This window comes from Miniopterus schreibersii (assembly GCF_964146895.1).
Source record: "Miniopterus schreibersii genome assembly, chromosome: 19".
NCBI classification, from domain to species: domain Eukaryota; kingdom Metazoa; phylum Chordata; class Mammalia; order Chiroptera; family Miniopteridae; genus Miniopterus; species Miniopterus schreibersii.
Genome location: NC_138119.1, coordinates 21,041,429 through 21,069,378, shown reverse-complemented (window position 1 = coordinate 21,069,378; position 27,950 = coordinate 21,041,429). Strand labels below are relative to the sequence as shown.

The following is a 27,950-nucleotide window of genomic DNA, read 5'->3' as shown; positions in this document are numbered from 1 at the left end:
TCCCATCTCCTGCCACATATACGTTTTTGCACAAGAAATAAAACATGGAAGGAAATATGCCCAACATCTCCGCCAGGTAAATGTTTGGTCACATGCTCTCTATTTCAGCACAGCACGTCCCTACTGGGTATTTGAAATTGCCCCTATTCTCACTGTTTCCAATTAATATTCTCAGACTCCAAATCCCCGTGATCTCGGGAGCAAGTCCCTGGGCAGCCGCCCTCAGCGTGCCTCCCTGTCCTCTCCTCCGAGAAGCAGACAGGTCCCTTCCCGCTTACGTAAGCCCAGCCATGCCGGTCTGGTTACCAGTTAGCCCTGGGACACAGCCTTTAGAAAAGCAGCCGTACATGCGGGAGACTGGAAACGCCTCAGATGTACTTCACAGGCGCTTTCTGCAGATCACAGTTGCCGAAAGGAAATCCCTAAAGAAAATTTGCTAAATTGATTGTTTAATTATAACATTAGCCTTTGCTATCAAAAACTGGATGAGACAGAGAGGGAAAAAGGCACCAAAACAAGAAAGGGAGAGCCTGAACTTCCACAGGGAAGGTGAGCCACCGAAGAAAGGCTGGCCCTGGCTCCCAGGTGTGTCACTCACCCACAGGACAGAGCCCTTGGGCTCCACACGTTGAGCGGGGATCTGCAGGTGACACGGTTGTTCCGTCTACACAGCTGCTAAAGGGGTTAGCACCCTAGGACCTCTGCTCCAGCCCTCTGGGCTGGGGTCCAGGTGATCCGAGAGGTATAGCAGTCCCTCCTTTCTCCTGAAGACAGCCTCACGCCTCTGCTGCTCTTCCCACAGGGACAGGAAAGGTGATGAGGGCCAGAAAACACAAATTCTGGGATGAGGGGGGGGTGGTGAAACTGACACATACAGCCTGGCCCAGATTATGGAGACAGTGTCCAGAGGCTCCAACACAGAATGACCCTCGGCCTCCTGAGAACCAGTATATTTCATTTACACACCTATTGACTTTGAGATTAGGCTCTTGTGACATGAAACATGATAGATGAGAATTTTCATTGAGACTGTTTACTTATTATATCTCTCATAGTTGGGAACACAAGGAGATCCCCAACTGCTTAAGTCATAAAAGCCCCAGACTCTAGCCATGCTTAGACAGACCCTTAACAGGATTAGCTGCGCAGACGGGAGACTGAATCATGACAATGGGCACATGCACTTCACAGTGAGGAGGTGGAAAGGGCAGGGCACTGAGCAGGCCCAGCACACATGGATGAAATGGAATGGCGGGAGTGCTGGGGGGACAGGGCAGAAGAGAAAGGGCAATGACTTCAAGCTGGCAGGGCGGTGTCAGGTGGGGGCTGCTGAATGGGGCAGGGAGGGGGAGTCAGCTGCAGGAGAGGGGTAAGGCTGTGTTGACCTAAACTTTCAGGGCTCTGGTTGGCCTTGTGGGATGTGACAAGCATGTCCTGCCCAGCTTTCCAGCAGAAGGATGGAGAAAGGGAGAGGTGACATTGAACTGGGGAGAGCAAAGGTGCATGAGCTCAAATACAAAATGTCACCTACTTTTCAAATTTTGCCAGGAGCAAATCTTGACCAGGGTTGAAAGACTGTGGACCAGAAATTCCTAGAAAGAAGGGCTAATTTTTGCCTACCTTGCCTGTAAAAATGACCAGCACAGCCCAACCTAGACAATACCTGATGCTCCTTCTGAGGATCATGCTGAGAAAAGGGGCCAGGAATGAGTGACTGAATGAATCGCACACTTCCTCTCGGGGGCAGACAATCTGGGACACGACTTGGCCTGGAAGTCACCTCTGACGTTTCAGACGTTTTTCTTCCTATTCATAGGTGAATGCAGAGGGAAGGCAGAGGGTGGAGACGTCACTAAGAGCAAAGTCCTGGATTCCAGCTCACTATCCAGGGAAAGAGTATGAAGTTGCTTAATCCACTAGTGAACCTCTCACTGCTGGGTTAACACAGAGTGCCGAGTGAGGAACAGGCGGTGTCCCACGCTGGCTGAGTAATGATTCGAGACACTGTTGCTTGGTAACCTGGTCTAGTCCCGTTGGTTGTGAAGGGACATTTTCAGAATAACAGACACTTTCCTCTAGGGAAAGACACAAGGCATTTCTCCTGTGGGGACAGCTGTGTCAGCTGAGAAAAGGGCATCCACCTGGCCGGCGTGACTCAGTGGTTGAGCATTGACCTAGGATCCAGGTGATCAGGGTTTGATTCCCAGTCAGGGCACGTGCCCGGGTTGTGGGCTCGATCCCCAGCAGGGGGCGTGCAGGAGGCAGCCGATCAGTGACTCTCTCATCATTGATGTTTCTCTCTCTCTCCTTCCCCCTTCCTCTCTGAAATCAATAAAGACATATTTTTAAAAAATAAAAGAATAAAGAAAAGAAAGAAAAGGACATCCACACATTTGACCCAGAGGTCAGCCCCACGCAGACTGTCAGGGTCTGGTAGCTATTCCCTCAAGTCTGATCTATTGTATCCCAAGACAGGAGTCAGGCTACTATTCAAAGCCTGGTCATTTTCTTCGTGGCACTGACGATTCACATTGTGTTATTTGCTGGTTTAATCATGTATTTGCTGTCTTAGCCATTAGAGTATGAAGCTCATGAGAATGAGGGGCCACATCTCATTCACTTTCAAACTCAAAGTGTCTGACATACAGGTGAAAATATTTTAATAAGTGATCACATGAGTATTTCTTCCACTTAACTCTCTCTACTTTAAAAAAATTATCTTGTGTCTTCTCCCCTCAATTCTTGATCCCAGATAGCTGCTGGCTGAGATATGAATGTCTGGTAATAAGATCCTCACTCTCCAGTATTACATTTGATCACTGGACAGCTTGGTCTAAAGGAAGAGTGGTGTGACAATGTGGTGGCCAGATGACAGAGAAGATGCTTCTGTGTGTACATTACAGAAGGTCGTAGGGGAAGTGGGGAAGGACCAAACCCCATTTTACTGACATTCCAGTCAACTGTGGTGAGGGCTAGGGGGCTCCTATGGACTTGTCAGCAGGTAAATAGATTAGTTATCAAGTTTAGTTTAATATGGGTAAGAGTAATGGGGCCCCTTTAGCAGACCCTGGGGTCCCACCTGTTCCCCCAAATGCTCTCCTCTCCGTGGCTGTTCATTTCCTGCATTCTCTGTGGGGCATGAACTTTCCCTGGCTCCCCAGTGCTTTCCCTGCTTAGCAGAGTTTGCTTCTTCAACAGGAAAGAGTAATTTCAATATTTTGGCTAAATGAGGAATATTTTGGGATGCGATGATAATTAAGTGTTGAGAATGTAGTGATGCACTTGACATCAAGGGGAAAATAAAGAACTTTTAATTCTACTACAACTCTAACAGCATCAGAACTGAACAAGAAATGCCAAGCACCCAGTATATAACCACGTTGTAAAGACTGTGATTATCAACCGGGGAAATTGGAAGGTATTATTTCAGCCACCTCAGTGTGCACATGTCTACAAATGCACAGAAAACATGTCTAATTATAGGGGCGATGGGCTATAAGCTTGGAATGAAGCGAGGCTCTAACTATTACGAATTTCCATGTGGTGAAATCAATTGCTATGCGAGTCCATAGACCAGAAAGAGAAAAACAGATTCAAGCAAAAGAAATTCTTCTAATCTTGAGAAGCCTAAGACTGTGGTTTGAGCACTACAGGGAAATGAGCACACGGGATGCATTACGACAGTAAAAGAAAGCCAATAAAAGGCCCCTCAAATAGCAACGATTTGATTACAGTGGGTCATGTCTGTCCCACTGATAATGACAAATGTCCCCTCTTTCTCCCTGTAATAGAGAAAGTCTAAGCACAGTTCTTAGATTCATCCCTTGACACCAGCAAAATAATGGAGTGCTACTACGGTAACCTGTGCCCAGTTCTCCCGCTAATATTAAACTTGGGCTTCGGGGGAATTAGACCCACTGCCAACTTCAAAAGCTCATTTTTCGTCATCTTCGTATCGATCCCTGTGGCTCATTCAGCACTTGGGGTTGCGCATTCCTTCTGGAAACCCTGCACCTCCGTATCCTCTGGTTGTGACGCTTTCCTGACGCCCTTTTGTCCAACCTGGATATTCTAGCTCTTTAGTGGTGTTTCTAGAAATCTCTATCTGTGGCTGTTTTTTCTTCTCTACACGCCCTCCGTGGAGAACCTTATCTATTTTTATCATTTTCTCTATCATTTACTGACAGGGTCACATCTTTTCTCCCTCTGTTCTTATAACACAGATACTGGCTGATCCTATGTAGTTGTCTGGCCCTTTTTAACCTCAAACTCTGTCTGACGCTGAACACATCTTGCTCCTAGAGCAAGAGCTGTATTCCTTCATCTATTACCCACCTTAGTAATGGAACCAGGTATCTCCAAGACATTCGTGACGGAATCTGGGATCTATGGTAGGATGATCTTCCCTCACTCATTAGTGTCAGTCACCATGTCCTGACTATTTTAGCACCTAACGTCTTCACCTGTTTCCCTTTACCTTTCAGCTATCAGCTATCAGTGCTTGAGATCCTCATTTGCTCTCCACAACTAGAGCTTTTTAATAGTCTTATTACAAATCAATTACATTTTTACTACCTTTCCTAATCCTCTACAGACTCAACTGAAAATTCAAAACTAACTTGAGTTTTGTCCTTTGATCTAAGGAATTATGGCACTCAGTGATGTCTGGCACAGTGGAGACTGGTGGAGGTGGTCGGAAGTGTATTTTTATTTTTACAAATTCAAAGTTATCAATTGTTTCCTTAATGGCTTATTGATTTGCAGCGTGCTTAGAAAGGCCTTCCCCCTTGGAGACTTTTTAAATGTCCATAATCTCTTTGAATACTTTTATGGTTTAGTTTTAAGATGTTATGTACTTGTTCCATCTGCAATTTATTTTGGTATAAAATATGAGAGTTGGGATTCAATTCAATTCTTTCCTTTCCATGCGACTGCCCAGTTAACAGTACCATTCACTGAATAATTTATCTTCACTAACTTGAGATGAATATATATATAGTAAATACCCAAATACAGGGTGGGGCAAAAGCAGGTTTACAGTTGTGAGTAAATAAAACAGTTTATTCTTGTATTGTTATTTATTAATTATTGTATTACTTTCCATACGAACAACTGTAAGCCTACTTCTGCCCCACCCTGTGTATATATGAGTCTCCTGCTGGTCCTCTTATTCCTATATCATATCACACTGTTCCAATTATTGTAGCTTCAGAATATACTGTACTACTTGTAGAAAAAGCCTGTTCCTCACTGTTCTTCCTAAAAAAGTCCTGGCTATTCATACTTATGCTTTCAGATAGATTTCCATTTAGTAAAAATCTTATTTATATTTATTAATATTAAAGTTAAAGACTACACTAGGAGACATAGACATTTTTGTAAACTGAAGTATTCCCTTTCAAGGACGGAGTTGGTCTTTTCATTTAATTAAATGAGAATATACACCTCTTAGAATCTCCCCATGTTGGAATTCAAGCTCCATGAGGGCAGGACTTTCTCTTTGTTTTCTTCTCTTCTTCTAGAACACTGCATGGCACATATAGAAGCTAATACCTATTGAAAAACTGAACAAAGGAACACATAAATGATGCTATTATTTAGGCAGTAGGAAGCCATTATAAATAATTAAGGCACACAAATCATGTAATTAGATGTCTAGCTTGGAAAGACGGTTTTGGCCATGGAGGAGGCTGGCTTAGAGTAGGGGGAACATTTAAAGAGGCAACTGCTAGTCCTGGACACAGTTCATAAAACCTTTCAAAGGTGGAATCCGTAGGTCTTGATGAGCAATTAGATGCAGAGAATAAGTGAAAAGAAAGTATAAAGATTAACTAAGGGTACGATCTTGGATAATGAGTGTGATAAAAGATAGCAGAGGAAGAATATGGAAGAGCAGTGGCTGTGTTCAGTGGTGGGGCAGGAGAAGGAGACAATGACTTCGACTGGGACATCCTGAGTCTGAGACACCTAAGGGATGTCTAAGCAAAGATGTGCCCTTTGGAGCTTAGTAGCAGGCAGGCAAATAAAATCCAGCTCTCTCTGTTAGCTAAGCCATCTTCTTAAGCATTACTTCATATTATATTATTCTATTAAGTAAATATTCACTCCTCCTCTACAAAGCGGATAAGTAGAAGGAGGTTTTAAAATGGAAATATTATGGAAATAGGTTTAAACACGGTGTACAAGTGCGCAACATAGTGTGCACTGTGACAGGCAAATTCAGAGAATGTCACAGTCATTTGCTGGGTTCCTAAGTGCTTCATGGAGAGACAACAACTGCAGTACAGTATGAACACCGAGTTTGAGCATGAATATAAAGCATCATGTACACAAGTGAAATATGTGTGCATATGTGTATATATCTGTGTGTATAGACATGTGCATATATATACACACACACATGAATAAAGATATCAAAGTGATAGAGGGTGAATCTATATTAAGTTAGTAAGGGTTTGGCAGAAGAGATAACAGGATTGTTTCAGCCACCTAAGAACTTGGTCAACTAGAAATTCCATGAGCAAAAAATCCTTTGGCAGAGAATGGAGGCATTTTATATTTGGCCACTGTCTTCCATCACCAGAATGTCACTTAATAAAGTCCCAATCTAACTGTTCAAATTTTTCCATAAAAAGGTGAGTCCATGTAAAACAGTACCTTGTTTTGATGATTTATTGAGATTAGTCCTACTCACTGATTTCTCAATTCTTTCTCCCTTAACACTCTGACCCTGCCTCTCAGAGTTCACCTTTCCAAGTATGATTGTTTGTTTCTACCAGGTCTCACCTCACTTCTCCATCCCTATCACACATCTTCAGACAATTATCCTCCTACCTTGGCCCAGGCCCCCAGAACCACCTATCCTGGTCCAGCTTCTGCTTCCCCAGATAGATAAGAGGGCACTAGAGCTTAATTTTTTTTAGAGGAAACAGAATTTAAACAATAAAAAAACCTAGAGCCTTTCTCCTCCAAAAGCAGCCACATGACATTTCCCATTCACAGTCTCAGCCCATAAATTTATCAACACAGGACAAATTCAGGGTACTGGTACTGATTATATATCTTTCTAATATATTGATACATTCCAAAATGGGGAGGGGGATATTCTAGAAAATAGAGATTACATGTGCAGTCCAAGAATATAAGCTCCATGAAGGCAGGGATGTTTAATTCCAGTATCCAGAAAAGTTATCTAGCGCGTAGTAGGTGCTCAATAAATACTTGTGGACTTAATAAGTTCCCATACAGGAAATACTAGTATCCTTGTTTGCAAGTGAGTAACTGAGGCTACAAAAATGTGATGTGACTTGCCTAAGGACATACAGATGACAAGTGATGGAAATGGGATTCAAACCCGGATACACTATTTACAGTCTATATTTTACTAGCAGTTGATACCTATAGTGCAGAATAAAAAAGCAGTCTGGACAGGGAGCAGGATGACTGAGGCTAAAGTCAAGATCTGCCACTAAATAGCTGGGTATGACCTCAGCAAGTTGCTTATCTCTATTCAGGTTTCCTTAATTGTAACATGGAGCCCAGGAGTTAAACTCCACTCAACAGTTCCTTCTAGCTCAATTTTTATCACACTCTAAGATATAACTTCAACAAATGAGATATAAGCCAACATCTTAGGGAAATGTAGACTCTTTCAACAAACTCTCATAGCTTTATATGTGACCTCCAAGGTCACACAGCTCATCCAGGAAAGTGTCCTTCTTGTCAGGGCAGAAACCAGAAACACTCTGGTCATCATACGTGCTTAACACAGAATCTCTGTCTGCAGTGCTGGAAGCTCTACTTGTCTGGGCCACCTCGAAGGGCCCCTGCACCTCCATCAAGTTCTGCTGTACTAGATGCCAGGTAGTTTCCTTCCAAAAAAGCCATTTAAACTCTATGGAAGATGTGTTTGAAAGCATAAATGTTTGGACCTCAGTCCCAATTCTGAACCTGCTGTTTAATAGCTTTGTGAGTTTAGATTTAATAAATGAATTTGGCAATGCAACAGGATACAAAATTAACACCCAGAAAGCGATGGCATTTTTATACACCGATAATGAACTCTCAGAAAGAGAAACTAAAAAAAAAAAAAAAATCCCATTTACCACTGCAACAAAAAATTTAGATACTTAGGAATAAACTTAACCAAGGAGGTAAAAGACCTATATTCAGGAAACTACAGGACATTGAAAAAAGAGAGAGAAAAAGATATAAACAAATGGAAGAATATACCATGTTCATGGATTGGTAGAATTAACATCATTAAAATGTCCATACTACCCAAAGCAATCTATAGGTTCAATGCAATCTCTATTAAAACACCAATAGCATATTTCACAGATTTAGAACAAATACTCCTAAAATTTATATGGAACCAAAACAAATTAGAATAGCGAGAGCAATTTTGAGAGAGAAGAACAAAGTTGGAGAGATCACAATACTGGATATCAAGTTATACTACAAAGCCACTGTAATCAAAACAGCCTGATAATGGCACAAGAACAGGCATATAGATCAATGGAACAGAGAACCCAGAAATCGACCCATGCCATTATGCTCAATTAATATTTGACGAAGGAGGCAAGAGCATATAATGGAGTAAAGACAGTCTCTTCAATAAACGGTGTGGAAAAATTGAACAGGTACATGCAAAAAAAAAAAAAAGAAACTAGACCACCAACATACACCATACACAAGAATAAATTCAAAATGGATAAAAGACTTAAATATAAGTCATGAAACCATAAACATCCTAGAAGAAAATGTAGGCAGCAAAATATCTGACATCTCACATATCTTCCTGCCTCCAGTCTTGCCTCTCTTTACACTTTCTCTGGGGTGATCACCCTCCAATGCGAACTGGTCATCTTCTGAGTTTAAACCTGAGGGCCTCCCTCAAGCTTCTGGGGTCAAGTTCAAAGTTATTAGTGTAGCCCATGTGGAGGGCCCTTCATGATGGGTCTCTGCCTCTATTTCCCCTAATGTGCTTCTCTTATAAGGTTTCCCATTGTTCCCATGTGCATTTGTAAGTAGTCCCTGGCCTGGCCGTCCGTATCCCAGTTTGGGGACAATGCCAATGCTCCCCAAGCTGACCTCCTTCTCTCCAGAAGCCCTGGGAGTAGCAGGTAGGTGGTGGGACAGCTCAGGGTCATTTCTGTCTGTGTGAGTCGCTGCCCTGGAGCACCTGACCTGCTTTCAGGATGTGCCTGTGCAGCCCTGGTTTGTTTTCATGGAGACAGGAAGCTCTGCTTCTCCTCAAACCTAAGCTAATGGTTTTCATCAAATCCCACTTCCTCTCAGACAAAGTAAAAATGCTACAACGCCACTGTCCACACTTCCTTTTAAAATACACTGGAGCCGACAAACACACCTCACAGCCTTCCTTCCACCCACACCCACAGCCCTGGGACTGGTGCCAGTGGGCCATGGCTGCCAACAGCCCCTCACTTGGACTCTTCTCATCACTTGCCTAACACAGGGGTACCTCCCTCCATTGCCATCTCTCTGCTTTAGGAAAGCCTTGGGATATAACATTCAAACTGCCCACAGCTCACTGGGAGCACATCCTATGAAGAGAAACCCTTCGGAACTTGTCCCTGGCTTTCTAGTGCAACTCCCAACCATGCCCTCACTCCAAGGAGAAAGCCCACATCCCCTCCAGGGGCATGTGAAGCCAGACCAAGCAGAAGAGAGTGCGTGCCCCTCCCACCCCTGTACACAGAACCCTCCACAGACACCAGATAAAGCCTCGCCACGTGAGTCAAGCATCAGAACGTGAAAAGGCAACCTGGACAAAAATACTTTAGTCGCAGCGTGTAAGGTCTCTATTGTTAACACTCCTATAAATGTCAGCATTTACTCGCACCAGCTGTTGCCAGCTGCTGTTGTTACTTCCTAGGCTTCCCCAGAAGTGCTAAGGAGGCAAATGTCACTTCAGCTCTGTTTCTTCTCCAATCCAAGGAGGCCATCTCCCTGTCAGAGAAGAGCTGATGGCCTCACAACTGGTACGAACCAAAACGACAGCCTGCTATTCAGATGACAGCCACTAGACCTAACAGGTGGAGAAAACCAAGGTCAATATTATCAAAGGGTATTAAGAGTTAACGGCTGCTCCACGCAAGACCCTGGGTGAGGTGACCTTTTCTTATGAGAGAGATAGTGATGTCTCATTTCACAGAGGAGGAGCCAGCCTCAGGGCAACTTGTCTGAATGCACAAGGCCAGTAAGTGGCAGGGTTAGGTTCTCCTCCGTGACTGTCAGACGAGGCTCCCAAGGCCCTTTTTCCCATCCAGAGGAGGAGGTGGGAGGATTAAAAGATGCGATCCCACACCAGAGAGCATCCATCAGAGTGCACACGGCCAGACATAGGACTCGTCCTGCGGGGCAGCGCTGTCCCATTTCCCGCCCCGTGAACATACAGCTTGAACCCATCCTGGAGTCTTATCTGGAGCACCAAGGATGTGTTAGCACAGCATCTGCTTTCTTGCTCTTCAAATAGTAAGAATCTGACTTGAATTTTCTGAACTAAAACATGGACACACTTAGGAACTGAATAATGATCCAGAACAGCAGGTAAGATCCCACCAACCAGAGATGGTCCCCCCAGGAGAAAGAAGAGTGTGGTCAGGCCCTGCCGTAAGCAGTCCCTGGGCTGCACTGGAGTTTCCAGTACGGGCTGTGTGCAGAGCATTGCCAGGACCAGTGCTTGGGCACGAAGGGTGTCAACAGTGCTCAGGGGACGAGCGACTATGCGATAAATTCCATAATGTCTGACCACTCTCCACTTAAGGTGCACACCAAAAAACTCCACACTGTCTCCTGATTTTCCTTCACAGCCACTTCATGTCACCACAGGCTCTGAGTCCCCATAGTTGGACATGGTTGTCTCCTCCTTAATTCTACTGAGTCTGGTCTCTGCCCATGCCAATCCCTCCCCCCAGGTGCCAGATCAATGATCGTCTATAATATATTCCTCCAGCCCAACACCTTTTTGACGGTGCAATTTTTACTTTTACATTTAATGTCTATTTTCTCAAAGTAACACATGCTAAGCTTTAAATTCAAATATTTTTAAAAGACTTACAATGGAAAAAATTGCAGCTCATCTCCCCCCCCCCGCCCCCCCCCAATCTCTGAATCTCAGTCCCCAGGAGCAAGCACTCAGTTCTTTTACCTGTTTCCTCTGGTATTCGTTTCCAGTTTTCAAAACGTTATACTTACACAACTGCTATTTCTTTATCTGTAAATTTTAGATGTTGTTTAAAGACTGCCTTACTGCGGAACCTGAGATTTTAGTCTTTGACATTCCCTTTCCCTTCCCACACTTGTCCTCCCCCATCCTCTCAAGGCCATGATAGGACCATAGGGGCTATTTCAAAATCCAGTTTGCCAGTGTAAATGTGGTTGACATCAGATCTGCCTCGAGGACTTACTATGCTTTTGTTCCTTTAGCGGCAACACTTTCATATGTTGTGGAATTAATTGCTTAGCTCAGGGGGTGCATGTGTATAGAAATATATACATTTATATATTCACATATATTTTATTTATATATTTGTATGTATATATACACACACATTCATATATATATAGTTTTGATAAAAAACCATTAAACTCTTTTGAATATAATAACCAGGAGATATATTCGTTTCATGTTTTTTCTTAAAGAAATCATTTGGAGAGCCCTCTGTCATCCTACTCAGATCTGACCCTGCTTCTCTCTAGGCCTCCGACAGCTTTCATCCTACACTTCCTTTTATCACCCCGGGATCCCCTCTGCCTCTCTCCTCTAGTAAATCCCTTGTTTCTGTGAGTATCATGTCCATCTCTCTCTTCAATTACTTCCTTATTTTTAGTGACTCACATTCTCCAGTAACTTCTTCAGAAAGAGTGTCTGAAAATATTGCTATTCCATCCTCACAAATAATTGCTATTTTGGCTGGGTATAGACTTCTGTCCTGGAAACTTTTCCTTCAGAAAGTTTTAGGGACTTCTCTATTAGTTTCTAATTTTCAACGTCATTTAGGAGTCCAAGGCCACCCTAATTCATGATTCTTTATAAGTAAAATCCATCCACTTCCCTATCACCAGAAGCTTTTAGAATATTCTCTTTACCCAGATGCTCTGAAATTTCACGATGATTCATCTTGGTGTGGTCTCTTTTTATTAGTTCGGCTGAGTGCTCAGTGGACATTTGCATTATACATTTGTTCCCTTTTATCTCCACACCCACCTCCCATCTTCCCGCCATACAAACTACTATTACAATATAGTCAACGTCTGCTTTTTATTTCAATGCATTTTTACAAACTGTATGGTGTGTGTGTGTTTCTATTTATATAAATGATATATCACACTGTTTCCTTCTTGTTTTCACTAAACTCTATGTTTTTAAGATACTCTATGTTGCCATGTGTAGGTGGTATTTGTTGCTCCTAAGTGCTGAATAGTAAGTACATCATGGATTGCATCCAATAGTTTTCCTACCTACTCTCACAGTCATGAATACTCAGGTTTTCTCCAATTCTCCACCATCAAAAAACAGTGCTGGAAAGAGTATCCTTGCACACGTGTCTCAACTGATCTTTTCATTTGGTACTGTGAGTTTACTGGTGCTGGGAACATTTTGGTGTTTTTCTTCATTAATTTCTTCTTTTGCATTTTATGTAACCCTTATTAGTTGAATGTCTGACTCCTCCTCTGATTTTCTTATTTTCATCCTATTTTTTATATGATTGCATCAATTTTATATTCCAGCCATTTACTATCTTTATATTTTTATTACACATTTTACATTAATTCGTTTTACATTCATGTAAATTTTACATTAATTATTTTACATTAAAGTCCAAGAACTCTTCTTAACTGCTAAATGCTTTCTCTTTATAGCAATCTGTTACTTTGTGGATAAAATTATTTCTCATCTATTTCTGCTGATATCAATTATACTTTTTAAAAGTTATCTTCTGCCCTCTGCATTGCTCATATTCCCTCAAGTTCCTTTTTTCTATTTATTATTTTGTTTTTGTCCTTTGTGTTAAATGTTTTCTTCAAATGATAATGATCTCTAGCTATGTGTGTTCATGTTTAAGAGCAAAGGCAGAAAAGCCTTCTTGGAAACTCTGTGTGCATGGTTGTGGTTTGTAGAATGGTGACTATAGTGCCCCCTTTCCCCCAAAATATGTCTATATCCCAATTCCTGGAACCTGGAACTGTTACCTTATTTGGAAAAGGGCCTTAGCAGATATAATTAAGGTAAGAATCTTGAGATGAAGAGGTCATCCTGGATTATCCAGTTAACCTTAAATCCAGTGACAAGTGTCCTCATAAGAGAGGTAGGCAGAAGAGAAGGTGGCAATGTGACCGCAGAGACAGAGACTGGAGTGACACAGCCACAAGCCAAGGAATGCCTGCAGCCACCAGAGGCTGGAAGAGGAAGAGAGAGCCCTTGGAGGGAGTATGACCCTGCTAGTGTTTGGACCTCTCGCCTCCAAACATTAGAGAATTAATTTCTCCCCAGTTTTAAGCCACTTAGTTTGTGGTAATTTGTTTCAGTAGCCATAGGAAACTAATATCATGAGCCTCACCGAGGTGATAGGTGGGAACCATTTCTCTGGTCAACCTCAATTATCAGTATACATAGGTCTTTTCTCAAGCTTAATAGTTTCCCCACAAAGAAAATGAATTCCCCACCAATGCTCTGAGCTCCTGCCAGATGGCTCCAGTTCTGAGAGTCATGCCATTGAGGTAGGCTGGGAGAACCAGAACTCAGTTTGTGGACTTTTACTTAACCCTCCTGTTCTCACCACAATATATCATCCCCACCCTCAGAGGCATCAGATGTTACCACCCCCAGCTTCTCCCATTCAGCCTCTACAGGGAGTAAGACTCCTAACCATGTCTGGGGCGAAGGCTGGGTGTGGCACATACCTGTCAGCATTGTGGGGGGGGAGAGATCTAGGGTGTCGGGAGAGGGCTGCTAAGTGTTCCTTTCAAGGACTTTTGACCAATCCTGTCTCCTTCCCAGTCAACCTCCCAATAAAAGCTTTTTACTTTTCTCAAAAGCTGGTGCCACAGTATTGACTTTGGTGCCCATCAGGAGCAAGCCCTGCTAACACACTGTATATTCCAAACAAAAACCCAACACTTCTCAAAACCATCTCTGATAACTTCAGAGGATATTGATTTGTCCCTTCTCCAAAACACCAATTACCTGCATCTTACATTAGTCAGTAAAATAACTGCCATTCCCTGTTTTAAGTATCTGTGTTGTCATCTCCCCAAAACATAAGGTCCTTAAAGACAGGAACCAGGCCTTATACTTCACATGCCCCTCACAATTCTTCCCATGGCTTTGGACACTGAGTACTTGCTGATTGATGTACACTAACCCAAGCCTCAAATACGGGATCTGATGTCCAATACATGACAAAAAATCATTCGAGGGTAAAGCCTGTATCTTACTCAACTTTATATCCCTAACAGGCAGCACAGAGTTCGACACAGAAGGCCTATGACTGCTGAGCGACTAAATGAAAAGATGGATGGAAAATTGAATTCTCAGTAGATACTGTGTTCAATGCTGCACCTGACCTGAAGATTTTTTTACTTCCTAAGAATAACAAAGATGACTAGACAGGCAGTTCACTACTGCACTCCCGACATCAGGAACATCACTCAGCACACAGGAGCTGCCCAGTAAACATCTTCTAAATGAAGCTTCAATGAATGAATCTGACACGAGTCAGGAGCACCAGTTTATGGTTAGAAAATGGTTAAAAGAAGCATGTGGCTTACCCAGAAAGCACTCCCAGGACTAGGTTGAGAACAAAGAAGGATCCAATGATGATGAGGGGGATGAAGTACAGCCAATTCCAGGTGGCTCCTAAGGCATCATTGGTCTGAAAGAAAGAAGAATGGTTCCTTAATAATTCATCAAAACCTGAAGGCCTCTATTCTCGCAGCTTCCCACATAGGATAATGTTATAAGCACAGTGCAATGCAGTTAAACATTGCCTCGCTCCACTCCCAATCCGGCGTTACTGTGAGTTAACTCCTCTCCCATATGCCTAGTGAAGGACATTGCATCAGCCTCATGCAACATCCTCAGTTGGAGTAGTTGAACACCCTCACTTAACAGATGAGAGAACAGAACGCGGAAAGGTCAACTACTTTTCCAAGATCATGCAAACGATAGCTTTTATAGTGTTTGATGCTGTGGGTTCTAAGTTTCTGCACTCTGAATTGGACAAATTCTTGAAAAGATAGGGGCAGGCTGTGTCCATCACTCTATTCCACAGATGCTGGCCAAGGCCTTGACAGGGCTGCTTGGGAAAAAGTAGGGTCACCCACATCCTGCTCAGCCTTTGACCTGACCTCTAGCTTTCTGAACTCTGGCTTGCTTTCATCCATCATAGTCCCATAGTACAGAGCTGGCCCCAGGCCTGGCCCCAGCAAGGCTCTGGACAAAACAGAAATAAATCTAGATTTGAAGAGTGATCTCTTACTCTCTTTCTAATGCTAACACACAGTGACCTAAAAAATGCAGAGAGATCCATATTCTAGATTCTCATACTGAAACTTAAATGCAAGGCTCTTGAATGGTGGGGGCTGAGGTGCATTACACCACACAGAAGCAACTCTTGGCAGGATATCTTACTAGGACATTGAAACAGAGTTTGGGAGCATTTTGCAAAATTCTAACACTTGAGCGTCTCAACTAAGCTTCACCTTGACTCCCCCTCCCCATGATATCAACCCCAAATCTTTCAAAATAGTCTCCTTGAATTGCATTTTACATATCCAGGGCTTTAAAATTCTCCCCACCACATACACACAAAACTCTAATACTTAATTGAAACTCAATTTCTGGAAAGATATTTTTATTCCCAATTCACTGGAGAAAAAGGCATCCAAGTCAAATGCCCTGCCCCAAATTCACGTGCTAAATTAGTTAAAACGAAGCTGCAAGTTCGGTATTTCTATGGCAACGTGTTTCTTGTCCCTGTGATTTACCTTCCACTGAACTTTGCAAACATACTTTGATTCATTGAACTCACGCTCCCTGTGGATTTCTATGACAGTCTACCTTGTTTTCTCCCAAATGATCTCATTTCCTTTCTGCCTCCCATTCAAGTGTGCCAGCCCATAGGCCACAGCCTCCCACTGGTTATCATGGCAGCCATCACCGTACAGTAGATTTTTCCATTAAAAAGAGCTTTGAGGAAACCTCTTTTCACCAAGCTTGTGTCTTCTGTCTTGCCCCTACACTGTTTGGAGAGATATGATGGAGCAAAATAAAAGTTAAAAACAAACACTTCCCGACTGGGTGGGACAAAGGCAGGGACTTGCTAATTTCAGTGCATAAGATGTAACTCTTAGGGTTGAGCAGGTCTGCTCAGGTCAATGTAAGCAGGGAAGACGTGGGCCAGGCCTCAGAGAAAACTGACCCTGACTCAAATACGAAAAACCAGATGCCAAGGGGCCAAAGGGCTTTCAATGGACATAGAAAACTGTTTTTTCTCCGAGATAGTTGAGGCATGGCCCTTCCTGTGCGCTGCAGGATGGACTGAATATTAGTACAGTTAGCTCTGTCTTTATTCATGATTATAAATGCAGCACTATGTAAAACTAGTTAGCTAGGGTGGTTCACAAGTGGTGCTCAGACCGACAAGTTTCATTCACTCTATGGCTTAGCCAGCTCCCTGCTCAGCGACCTTTGTCAGCAAGGAGCAAGCCTGCTCCCAGCACCTGGATCAGGGCTCAGTTGCCAATAAACATAAGTTGGTGTCAGCGATGGCGATGATGACATTATGCCCTTTAAGGTGTCTTTGGGCCCAGGAGTGATTGAGCTATAGTTTGAAGGGAGCTAAAGCAATTTTTCAGTTGGGTGACTATTTGCCAGAGACGCTGTGGAGTGAAGAGCATCCCCCAAACTGTGTTCTCGTTGCTAGAGGTCCGTCAGATGTTCAGGTGTTCTGTGGGAAATGGGCTTCTGTAACCGAAAAAACTTGGGAAACACAGCAAATTATATTTTCCTCTTAGCCTATGAGAAGACCCACAATAAAGGAACACTAACTTTGTTTATTCCATCATTTTATACACTTCCTTGATTATGAAACTCCCTTTCTCAAGGAAAATCCATGAACGTGTTAGGAAGTAGAGCCTGTGAAATGCAGAGATCAAAGGACTCCCCTCACTGCTCCAGAGTCTGGAACACGCTTCCCAATTCTTCTAGAAAATACTGATGATGAACAGCGTCTTTTCAGTCAGTGTTTTGTGAGAATGTTTTGATTCCGCTGTAACCTACACTCACTAAGGCAAGAACCTAAACCGTCTGCTCATTTCTGTACCTGGCACTTAAAGTGTTTGGCACATATAGCTGTTCAATTAATCAATAAACAACCACAATTTGAATAAGATGATTCTCATGTTTGAAATATACCCAAAAAAAAATCATTCTGATATTCCCCTCTCCATCTGTGCAGCTCTGTCTCAATTGCTTAAGAAAAAAAAAAAGTCATCCACTATGGCATTGGGGCCTGTTGGATGAACAAAAGAAGAGGGAGGGAAGATGGGGAGAAAAAATCTGGGAGGACCCCAGCACAGTGGCACTATGCCCTGGGGGGTTGTTAGAGATGACTGACAGCTTAAAAGGTTCTTTTGGAGAAAGCAGCTTGACAGCCCAGAGATTACTCACCAACCTTTTTAACAGACTTGCCACCCCCTCTCCACACCTTTCTCCTCTCCCTTCCATCCTTCCTCCCCAGGTGGCCTGACCCTCGAGTCACCTGCCTGTCACTGGGTCGATGACACATCCAGTCCAGTAGGGCAAGGCCACGTGCCTCAGCAGGAGGGGCAAGCAGAGGGCCTCCCCCTTCCCTCCTCCAAAGGCTCTTTCTGATGCTAACCAGAGCTTCACTCTCCTTCTGATTCATCATTATTAAAACCTTTAAATTGTCCAGTGTAGGAGAGACAACTACTAAAGTGTCTTCTGGGATCAAAAGAGAAAAACTTAACCGACAACTCCCAAGGCAGCAAGTGCTCGGGACCACGTGAGGTGGGAGTCAGGGATGCCATGCGGAAAGTTGACAGTTCAAGTTCTATCACTGTGGAGGTGGAAGAATTTCTCCCTTCCTGTCTCCGCTGTCCCCCCTGCCGCCACCCTCTGCCCCTGTGACTCTGACAAGAGGCTTACATGTAGGATCATCACACTTTATGTTCCCCAGCGACTCTTCCTTCAGAAACGGGGGACAGCCGTGCTAAGGTCTCTGAGCAAGATCCCGAGGAAGGAGACCCACCGCTTTCTAAACATGTCCAGCCCGATTCTGGCCCCAGGAGAGTCTCGCAGTGAACCTTTCTCTGCCCAGGTCCCTACTGTAGAGCATGGACGTGTGAACCAGGCCCCTCCCTGCAAAGAAAGTGACACAAAGAGTGCCAGCCTCCTGCTTCCCACCATTGGCTGGACACCTGCCACCTCGCCTCAGGCATTACAGAAGCCTGCTACTCTCTGGGGGCAACTTCCTCTTAATGTAAGGTGCTGATTCTCCTCCCACCTGGCCCAGCCGAGCCCCTAGACCGGCAGGCTGGCTGCTCCCCAACCTTCTCACCTGCTGATTCCCTGAGTGACACACACATGCACCTGTGCGCGTGACGGGGGTGATGACAGGCAGAGAAGGCAGTCGGGGGTGGCAGCCCACCTGCACAGGAGTGCTCAGTGGGCCCCGGTCCTGACACAGTGGGAATGTGTTCCTCCGGGAACCTGCTGACTGGGGGTGGGGAGCGCACCCACTCCCTGCGTAAACAGGCACACACAGCAATTATCACATTAATCTCGGGGGACTGGGAAAGCTGGAGGAAGGTGGGGGTGGGGGAGCAGGATGGAAGAGAAAGACAGGGATGGAGACAGCAAGAAGGGGTCCCCTGGTTCTCCGGGTCGGCTGTAATGGGCAGGGCTGGGCTCCACCCTTGGAAACAGGTCTCTAGAGAGGTTCCACAGGGCTCTGGGAAAACACGTGAACTTGCCTTTCAGAGCAGCTCCAGCTGGAGGCTGAGTTGGGACTGGACTTACAATGCTGATTCCGGGGCCCCTTTTTTTGTTTTTTAAAAAAAGAAAGGTTTCTGGGGTACACCTACTCCCGACTGAAGGCAGCACCTGCTGGCAAGCCCTGGACCAACTAACAGCCAGGTTTCTCAGCCTGGCTGGAGAGCTCTTTGCTATGGGTGGGTGTCCTGTGTGGTGCATTAGCAGCATTCCTGGCCTCTACCCACCAGATGCCAGGAGTACCCCCCCCCCCCCCCCGGCCCAGTTGCGATAACCAAAAATGTCTCCAGAATCTCCACTGTGATGGGAGTGAGAGGGCAAAAACAGCTTCCAGCTGAGGACTACTGGCCTCCAGGCTCCATCTCAAAAAAGATATCTTTGGAATTACCAACCAAGCCCAGGTCCAGGGATGGTTAGAGCAGCCACCCTAGCCTGCCAAGAGGCCAGCCATTCATCTCAGCCAAAGCATCTGTGCAAGGCCTCTGCTGACCAGAGAGAGAGAAAACTCAGAGAAGGGAAGGGTGGGGAGGAAAAGGTGGAGGCTGAAGACAGATTCAACTGCCCAACACCTTCCCTATGGGCAACACACCCAGGCACTTGCTTTCCCTTGGCCCCCACTTCACTGCAGGGCCCAGCCCGACAGCTTCCTCCCCACCCCAAGGGCCTTGGAGTCCACGGCTCAGAGCTGAATGCCATATTATGCTCAACAAATCAGCGATCACACAGCGTGTGGCAGACACTCTTCTAGGTGTGGGAGATCAGTGATGAGATCAGACAGTCCCAGGCCGTGCCCATGAAAAACAGAGTATAACAGACGGGTCCACACAGAGGAGGAATCAGATTCCCCAATCAAGAGGAGAGTTCAAGGAGAGGGAGAGGGTGGGAATGATGACCACAGAGAGCTGCTGTTAGCACGAGTAAGGCAAGACGAGGAGGGGCGGGGCACAGAGGACTCCGACAGTGGCCTAAATGCCTTTTTGGATGTGTTCACCCCCTATGAGTCCTTCTTCCCTGCCTTCTCCCCTCCCTCTGCCACACCGTGAGTTCTCTCCTCCAGAAAGCACTGCTCAGCCTCTCCCAAGGCCTCCCCTAAGCACAGCGCTCTACCTCACTGCAGATCCAGGCACTCAGGCTCCCCCCGCAGCTGCATGCACATTCATTCAAAACTCTGAGTGTGTATTTTACACAAGATGAGTAAGAAAGGAAAACAGTCCTCTAGGGCCTTGGGATCCGTAAGAAGACAAAATCATGTGTATAAATACCTATAATAGAAAACAGAACATTAAGTGCTGCACTCGGGGTTTTATTTGTACTTATTTACACACCTTCTTTTTATGTCTTCAATCTCTTTCACATATTGGTCCTACCTTCCCATTAGGGTTGAATGTTTCTCAAAGGCAGAACTGCATCTTTTATTTTTCTGTTCACTCTACTAATGCCTGAAGGAGCCCAAAGAGAGTTAGTTTCATTTATTTTGTGGCCACAGGAAGCACTCTTACTCCTTAGTTAGAACGGTTTGAAAGCAAGACACCATGGCTTTTAAGATTCTGTATCTTCAGAATCCAAGACAGATCTCTGGAAAGCATGCTCAATAAATGTGCATTAGTACTGATGGTGATGATGAAATGCCCAATCTTAGATGCCTATTTATCACCTGAGTATTTTGGGGAAGGCTCTCCACTCTGGCCCTGCTGGATCAGAGTTTCTCAAAGCACACGCTGGGCTAAAGATGTGCCACAGATACCGCTCCACTCACCAGAGATGGCCGCTGGCAGAGCCTGGCACAACCAGAGTCCCCAGGCTGGTCACCTCCATCTGGGAGCAGTCTTGTCCATTTACCCCAGTGTTATGCAAATATTTTCTATGTGTGCCATGATGTGAAAAAGAATGGGAATCACTGTGCCAGATGACCATCTGTCAGGGACACTGAGGAGGGAATTCCTCACTTGGGTAGGTGCCTACATCAGACAACAGATGTGGGGTGCCTTCCCACTCAGACCCACATTCCTCTCTGCTTCTCAAGGGCTCTAATGCTCAGGTTCTGATTCAGCCACCTCCCTAAGCCCTCCTCTTTACTTATGTCTCAATTTCTCCTGTCTTGTTCACCCTGCTTAGAAATTTATCTTGGTCCTTCCTCTTTCCCCTAAGATACACAAAGTTCATTCCAGCTGAGAATTCCCATTGGTTTGGGCGTATAACCAGGTTGAAATAGAATACAGATAATAAAATAATAATGTTCATTGTTTCTCCAGTCTGGGAACCATTAGAAAGAATCCCCTTCAGCTCTCACCATTATTTGCACAACTTTCCTTGCTATGCATTAGGGTGGAAAGTACTGAGGTCAACAATGACAGGTGACTAACACGAGGATGCATATATGTTGTTGGACAGCAACTACAACATGAACCTAGTTACACCTGTTTCTGGAAGTACTAAGGGAACCCAAATGAAACATCCTTAACTAAGTACTTTCCTGTGACTTGTACCCTAAGGTTCCAGTGTATCTGAGGAGGAAATATAACCATGGCTTCCATTTGTTAAAGTACCCATCTATGCTGGACACCAAACCAGCATGAACTCTGATCTTCACAACCATGTGCAAGAGAGATGCAACTGTAAGTTTACATGTTAAACAACAAAATCCAGGCTCGGAAAGGCTGGGAAATTCGCCCAAGGTCCCACAATCAGGATACTGTGGACCCCAAATCCAAACCCATGTTTGACTTCTCAAGACACTACCTTGTGTTGCACCTTGTGTGGTGAGTGGGGGGATAGAAATAATGTTGTTTTAACTTGGAACGTATTTGAAAACAGAGCTACGAATGCGGGTAGTCAACCCTTGGTGTCCATGGGGGATTAGTTCCAGGGCCCCCATGGATACCAAATTCTTCAGATGCTCAAGTCCCCTATATATACAACAGCACAGTATTTGCATATAACCTCTATTTGCATCTAGGCTGCAACAGGGCATGCCACACACCACTCCATTCACATGAATTCAGTGTAGTGCTCAGCAGGTGGCAAACTCAAGTTTTGCTTTTTGGAACTTCCTGAGATTTTTTTTCTCTCCAAGATTTTAGATCCGAGATTGGCTGAATCTGCAGATGCAAAGCCCACAGATACGGAGGACTGACTATTTACAAGAGCAAGGCCAGCAGAGGAAATAGTTTCTGACCAACCTCACATAGTAATCCTATCCAAATGTCAGTTTCCACTCCTTTGAGGCCCACACCTTCACTCAGGGGCTTCTTCTCTGGCCTGGATGTCTAAGAAGACTGAAAGACTGTCACAGCGAGCTCCCTGGCCAGTAATGCAACAGCCACTCCGTTGCCAGGGTGATAGGGTAAAAGTGGGACAAGTGATTTCCACCCACAACTGGCTTCAGGCTTCAGGGCAGGGGCAGTTGTCCTTTCTAACCGATACATCTGTCCTGTCCCCCCCTCCTTACCCTGCTGTGGCTGCCCTGCCAAGTCTCCCACCAGAGCTGACCCCAGTCTAAACTCTCTAGGTCATCCCACAGCCCCTGCTCCCTGCGAACCAGCTCACAGGGCCACACGCCACTCCTTGTAATTCCCTCCTGTGCTGTGCTCTTTCACATCTCTAGGCTTCTGCTCCTGTTTTCCCCACTACCTGGAATACCTTCTCCACCTTTTCCACCTGAAAAGCCTCTATGCAGACCATGATTAACTGTTTCCTTTGCTAGGAAACCTTCCCAGAGTCTGTCCCTCTCATGTCCCTGTACTGAACGCTACCAGACCTCTTAACTCTGTGCCGTGATCACTGCTTGCTCGTGTGTCGTCTTCTGCAAGTCTTGACAACCCTCAAGAACAAGGCATAAGTCTTATCTGTCTATGTATCTGCCCCAGAACCCACCTCAGTGCTCTGTGGGTGCTCAGCAAGTGTTTGTTGAATGAATAAACAAGTGAATAGGTTAATAAGCTGAATGTATGTCTCCGATTAAATCTAAGGCAAGCAGAAGGGAGGAAAGGAGAAAAGGTTGATGAGAAAGAGGATTTCCCTGAGTTAATTAAATGTCTAGAGGATTTTTTCATCACCCAGAGGGCAGAGTCAGTGGATGATCAGTTATCAGCGATTACACTTAATAAGCCCTTCCCAGGTGTATCTCGCTACAAAGGACTTCACCTTCTAAGGCTCTATCACTCTTATCTCTGATGAAGCTCAGGAAAGGTTTAATACAAGACTGGTGCATTCTGCCATCTCGCCCAGCTAGTTTCATCTGGGAGGCTGTATCCCAGGCCTGCAGAAAATACAGACTCTACACTCAACACGCAGGTGGCCCCTATAGGGCCCCAGGCAAAGATTAAGGGTACACTCCCTGGCCTCGGAGTAGGAACAGGGCACCACAGCTCTCAGGGAGAGGGTGATATCTAAAGGGGAAGAGGGCAGGCCCTCCAGGGAAGCATCAGAAAGTACAGCTTCTCCGCCTGGTTCACTGCTAGGAAACACCCAGGTAATGCTGACAGCACCAGGCAGATGGCATTTGGGCAGGAAGGCGATGGGAGAAAACGTACCTCTCAGGGAAGGTGACCCTGCTTCTCTCAATGCCAAAGCTAAGCTTGAAACTCTACATCCCAGCCTGAGCGTCTACCCTCGTCAGCTTTGTGGGGTAGAGATGTTCTCTGCTGGGAATGGTTCTCTCTACTGGGAATACTTTTCAGCCTCAATCCTGAAAATCCCCCCTCATTCTCTCAAAATTATTAATAATAAACACACTGTCAAAATCCCAGCCATTCAAGGCTTTTCTGATATCCTATCTGCATTAACACACTCCCTGGGCGCCCAGCAAGGGCTGCTTCCTCCGCCTGGTGTCCCAGGGGTGCTTCAGGCTTGATCTGAGGTCCTCTAATCCCCACATTCAGACCCGGCCCCAAGCCATTCTCTTGACTAAATCCTGACAATTGATTTAGTCTGGAGAGTGTACATTTTTCTAGGCCAACTCTCTAATACTCAGCACGAGGTCACAAAATATTGATAGGAAGAATCAGCATTTTTTGGAGCAGTCACTCTGTACATTTTACCTACATTTACACGTTAATCCTCTCAAAAAATCTTTGAAGCAGATACTAGTACTACAGCATTTTTCTCTGATGAGGTAACTGAGGCCCAGAGTGGCTGCACAGACAGTAAGGGACAGGGCAAGCACTGCAGTCAGCAGTCTGACCCCAGGACTCTTAATTGATATCCTCTGTACTTGGTACAGTAACTGAAACATAATAAATGCTCCACAAACATCAGATGTTAATATTGTTTCAATAGATTAAGTTCAGTTCCCCTTACATAACCCTTAAAAGGTAGGGGAGGAGGAAGGATGAACACATCATTTATATTCATCTGATCTAAATATTTTACTTGTCTTGTGCTAGGAGACTGGTGCCCACTTCTTTTATTATTTTCAGGTTACTGTACTATTTATCACACCATATAATAATTGTTTCCTTGTCTGTCCTCTGTACAAATCTGTGAACTCTTGGAGAACAGGACTTTGTGTTTCTTTGAATAGCAAGTCCCCGCCACAGGCTCTGAACTGGTGCTCAGTAAACACTGATGTATGAAAGGATGAATGAGCTGATCAAATCATTTAGAATCAAAATGTAAAAGAACAGTCCAGCCATAACTGGTTTAAACTGGGCAAACATAGCCTAGAACAGCGGTTCCCAAAGGGTGGCCCTTGGCCTTGCACCATCAGCACCTTTTGGGACCTTTTTAGAAATGCAGAGTCTTGGGTCCCAATGTTGACCTTCAGATCAGAACTCCAGGGATGAAGGTCAGCACTCAGCAATCTGTGTTTTAACAAACCCTTCAGGTGATGCCTGCTCAAGTATGAGAACCACTGGTCTAAGGAAAAACAAGAAGTCGCCACGGGCAGCCTTAGCTGCTGTGCTGATATATCCAGAAAATAGAGATCTGAGAACGGAGAAAGCCTGAGGTTGAGTGGGGAGGAGGAAAGATGACAGAAGGATGTGGGGAGGGATGGAGAGGGAGGAGACGGGAGTGGGTGAGATTGATTCACCCTGGAATCTCCTGGGAATGAAATGGGTTCATGATCTCAGCTGGGTGCTGCCATAGCAACAGGTTCAGTCCCTCTTCCCACCCCATGCCCAGGATGACCAGGCATCAGACACGCCTACGCTGAGGCCTGGCCCCGCAGAAGGATTTAAGCTTCAGTGAGTTGGAAAAACACAGTGAGGGGAAAGTTTAAGGAGAAGCTCCCACACAGGCTCTGGCCCCCAGCTGGGCTCCTGGGAAGGAGGCTTCTTCCTCAGGGCAGATGGGAGCGATCAGTCCCTACAGACGGGCAAGACACAGCAGTGTGGGGGCACCTGCATTTGTTCCTCTGCACCCGGCTCACACCGGGCACAGCCTGGCCGGATGGCTCGGTGGCCCTGTGGGACTTACTGGGAGAAAGGCTGAGAGGCTTAAGAGGAAAACAGCCCACAGAGCTGCAGGGTTGGAAGCAGAGGGGTTCACAACGAGGCAGGGCTCAGAGACCAGGGAAAGACTGATTACTCCAGAAGCCAAGAGAAGAGAAGGAGACTTATGGGGAAGGAGAATCAGAGCAGGACTCATAGGGAGATTCAAGGCCAGAGGCTCTGGTGGGAGGGGAGAGGGACAGCGAGCGGCAGGCTGCCCGCGGTATTGTCACGGCCCTTTGCTGGGAATGGCTGGGGCTCCCAGGGCACCCACAGGCCAACACATCTAATTGGCTCCTTCCCCAGTAAAGGCAGGATGGGGCTGCAGAAGGACACAGAGATAAGCAAAACGCACAATGCTCCACACAGCCGATGGAAATAACTTAGTAAAAGCCAGTTTACAGCCAATTAGACATAGAAAGTAAGATATAATTGCTGTTGCTATGTTTGTTTCCAAGAAGAACTGTATTATGATTAGACTAACAGTCCAGTGCTGGAATTCTCAGCAAACCGCCTAGAAGACACTGTCTCACTTTCTTTCTCTCTGCTTGAGAGACGAAAGCAAATGAGGAAACCTGGGATCAATAAACCACTGCTATGTCCAGGGTATCTGCCCTCAGAAAATCCTGTGCAGCCTTGGACCCCTTTGGGGGGTGCGGTGCTGAGAGATTTCTCGTATCTGATTTCTTTTAATCCTCATAATAAGCCAATAAAGATGTCATTATCACCCCCGTTTTATGGATGAGAAAACAGCTCAGAGATGCCAAGTTGCACGCAGGAAGTAAAACTGAGCTAGTATTTGAACCCACATCTGCAGAGAGGGAAGTGGTGGTCCATAAATCACCTGAGGGCTGAAACTCCTATTCCAGACAGAACTGGGTGTCTCTCACTGGACAGGTTGTCTCTGTGAGACAGTATAGTCTAATGGGAAAACCCCGGCTTTGCCTGTGACCTTGGACAAGTCATTTAACCTCTCAGTGCCTCAGTTTCTCAATCTGTATAATGGGACTGATAAGCCCTGTCATGGAGCAGCGCTATGAAGATTAAGTGAGGCCTGGCCAGCGTTGCTCAGCAGTTGAGCATCGACCTATGATCCAGGAGATTGCAATTCGATTCCTGGTCAGGGCACATGCCTGGGTTGTGGGCTCGATCCCCAGCGGGGGAGTGTAAAAGGCAACCAATGACTCTCTCATCATTGATGTTTCTATCTCTCTCTCGCTCTCCCTTCCTCTCTCTGAAATCAATAAAAACATATAAAAAAAAAGATTAAGTCAGAAGTGTAGTCTGAGAGGTAACAGCCCACCGCACCCCTCTACCCACCATGTATCAGCTGTGCAATCTTAGGTAAGTTACTTAGCTTTTCTGCCCTTCACCTGCCTCAGCTCTAAAGTGTATGGAATAGAAATAAAGCAGCCAGGGTATGGCAGGCAGAAAGCGTTGGATAAGTGGATGCCTTGTGCTGTAGCCAGTTCCTCCCCTCAGGGAGGACACCCATTCCCCAGCTGCTGGGAACAGGTGCCTCTGGCAGCTCACAGCCTCTCCCCTCACTGGGAATTGCTCTTGAACCTATGAGGGAGCACTTAGCTCGCTAGGGTGGGTCAGCCTCTCCTCTGCCCACCTCGGTTCCTCAGGGGAAACTCCTGAAAGCCAGCTCAACACACATCCTGCATCCGAGGCTTCGATGCAGAGCTGACTTCCAGGGACCCCAATCTCAGAGTACAAGCACCCTCATTTTATTACAGTTCACCTTATTGCGCTTCACCGGTGTTGTGTGTTTGGAAGGCAAGACCCTCCACCATCAAAAAGCTTATGACTCGCTTCATTGTGATACTCGCTTTATTATAGCGGTCTGGAACCGAACCCACAATATCTGTGAGGTCTCCCTGCATCTACATCTCAGGGAGCGCTCAAGAAGGGTAACTGATAACAGCAATCATGACAGCCTACACCCTCAAAAGGCTGACATTGTATATGCAAGTCTGGGAAGTGTTATAAAACTGTTGAGTGGACTGGACATTCTTTAGGAAGAGGGATTGTGCCTGGAATGACTTCTCCAAGCACCCTATGGACAGCAGATCCTCATGAACTGTATTTAACGTGTGCAGGCTCTATTTCCACTCCGCTCAGAACCAAGTCAATCTGCATGGGTCCGGGGGGGTACAAATTCATTTCTGCACTGTTGACACACATGGCTCATAACCGGGGAACATGACCTCAGCAGTAAGGAACTTTATAAATGAAATCCCTCTGCCCAAATAACTGAAAAAGTGGGCCACACCAGTGAAGCAGGTTATCTGGGCTGCTGTTATTCTTAGTTCTTTAAAAATTACATATTAAACAAAGCTCACGTCAGTAAAGACAGGTGTTGCTGACCTGATCCTTCAGCATCCCCATGAGGGAGGCCTAGGCTCCTTGGGGTACAGCTGATCCCAGCAGAATTCTCCCTCCACCCACCTCCTACCAAGGTGACACAGAAA

At 45.4% G+C, this 27,950-nt stretch overlaps 1 protein-coding gene across 1 annotated transcript in view; it reads right to left on the bottom strand.

Moving 5' to 3' along the window:
* The window catches only part of CACNA1E (calcium voltage-gated channel subunit alpha1 E), a 351,537-nt gene that overhangs the window by 108,292 nt on the left and 215,295 nt on the right, over nt 1–27,950 (bottom strand). Inside the window, exon 9 of the mRNA XM_081120447.1 lies at nt 14,797–14,900. Coding sequence (XP_080976573.1) covers nt 14,797–14,900 — 104 coding nt within the window. The remainder of the gene's footprint in view (nt 1–14,796; nt 14,901–27,950) is intronic.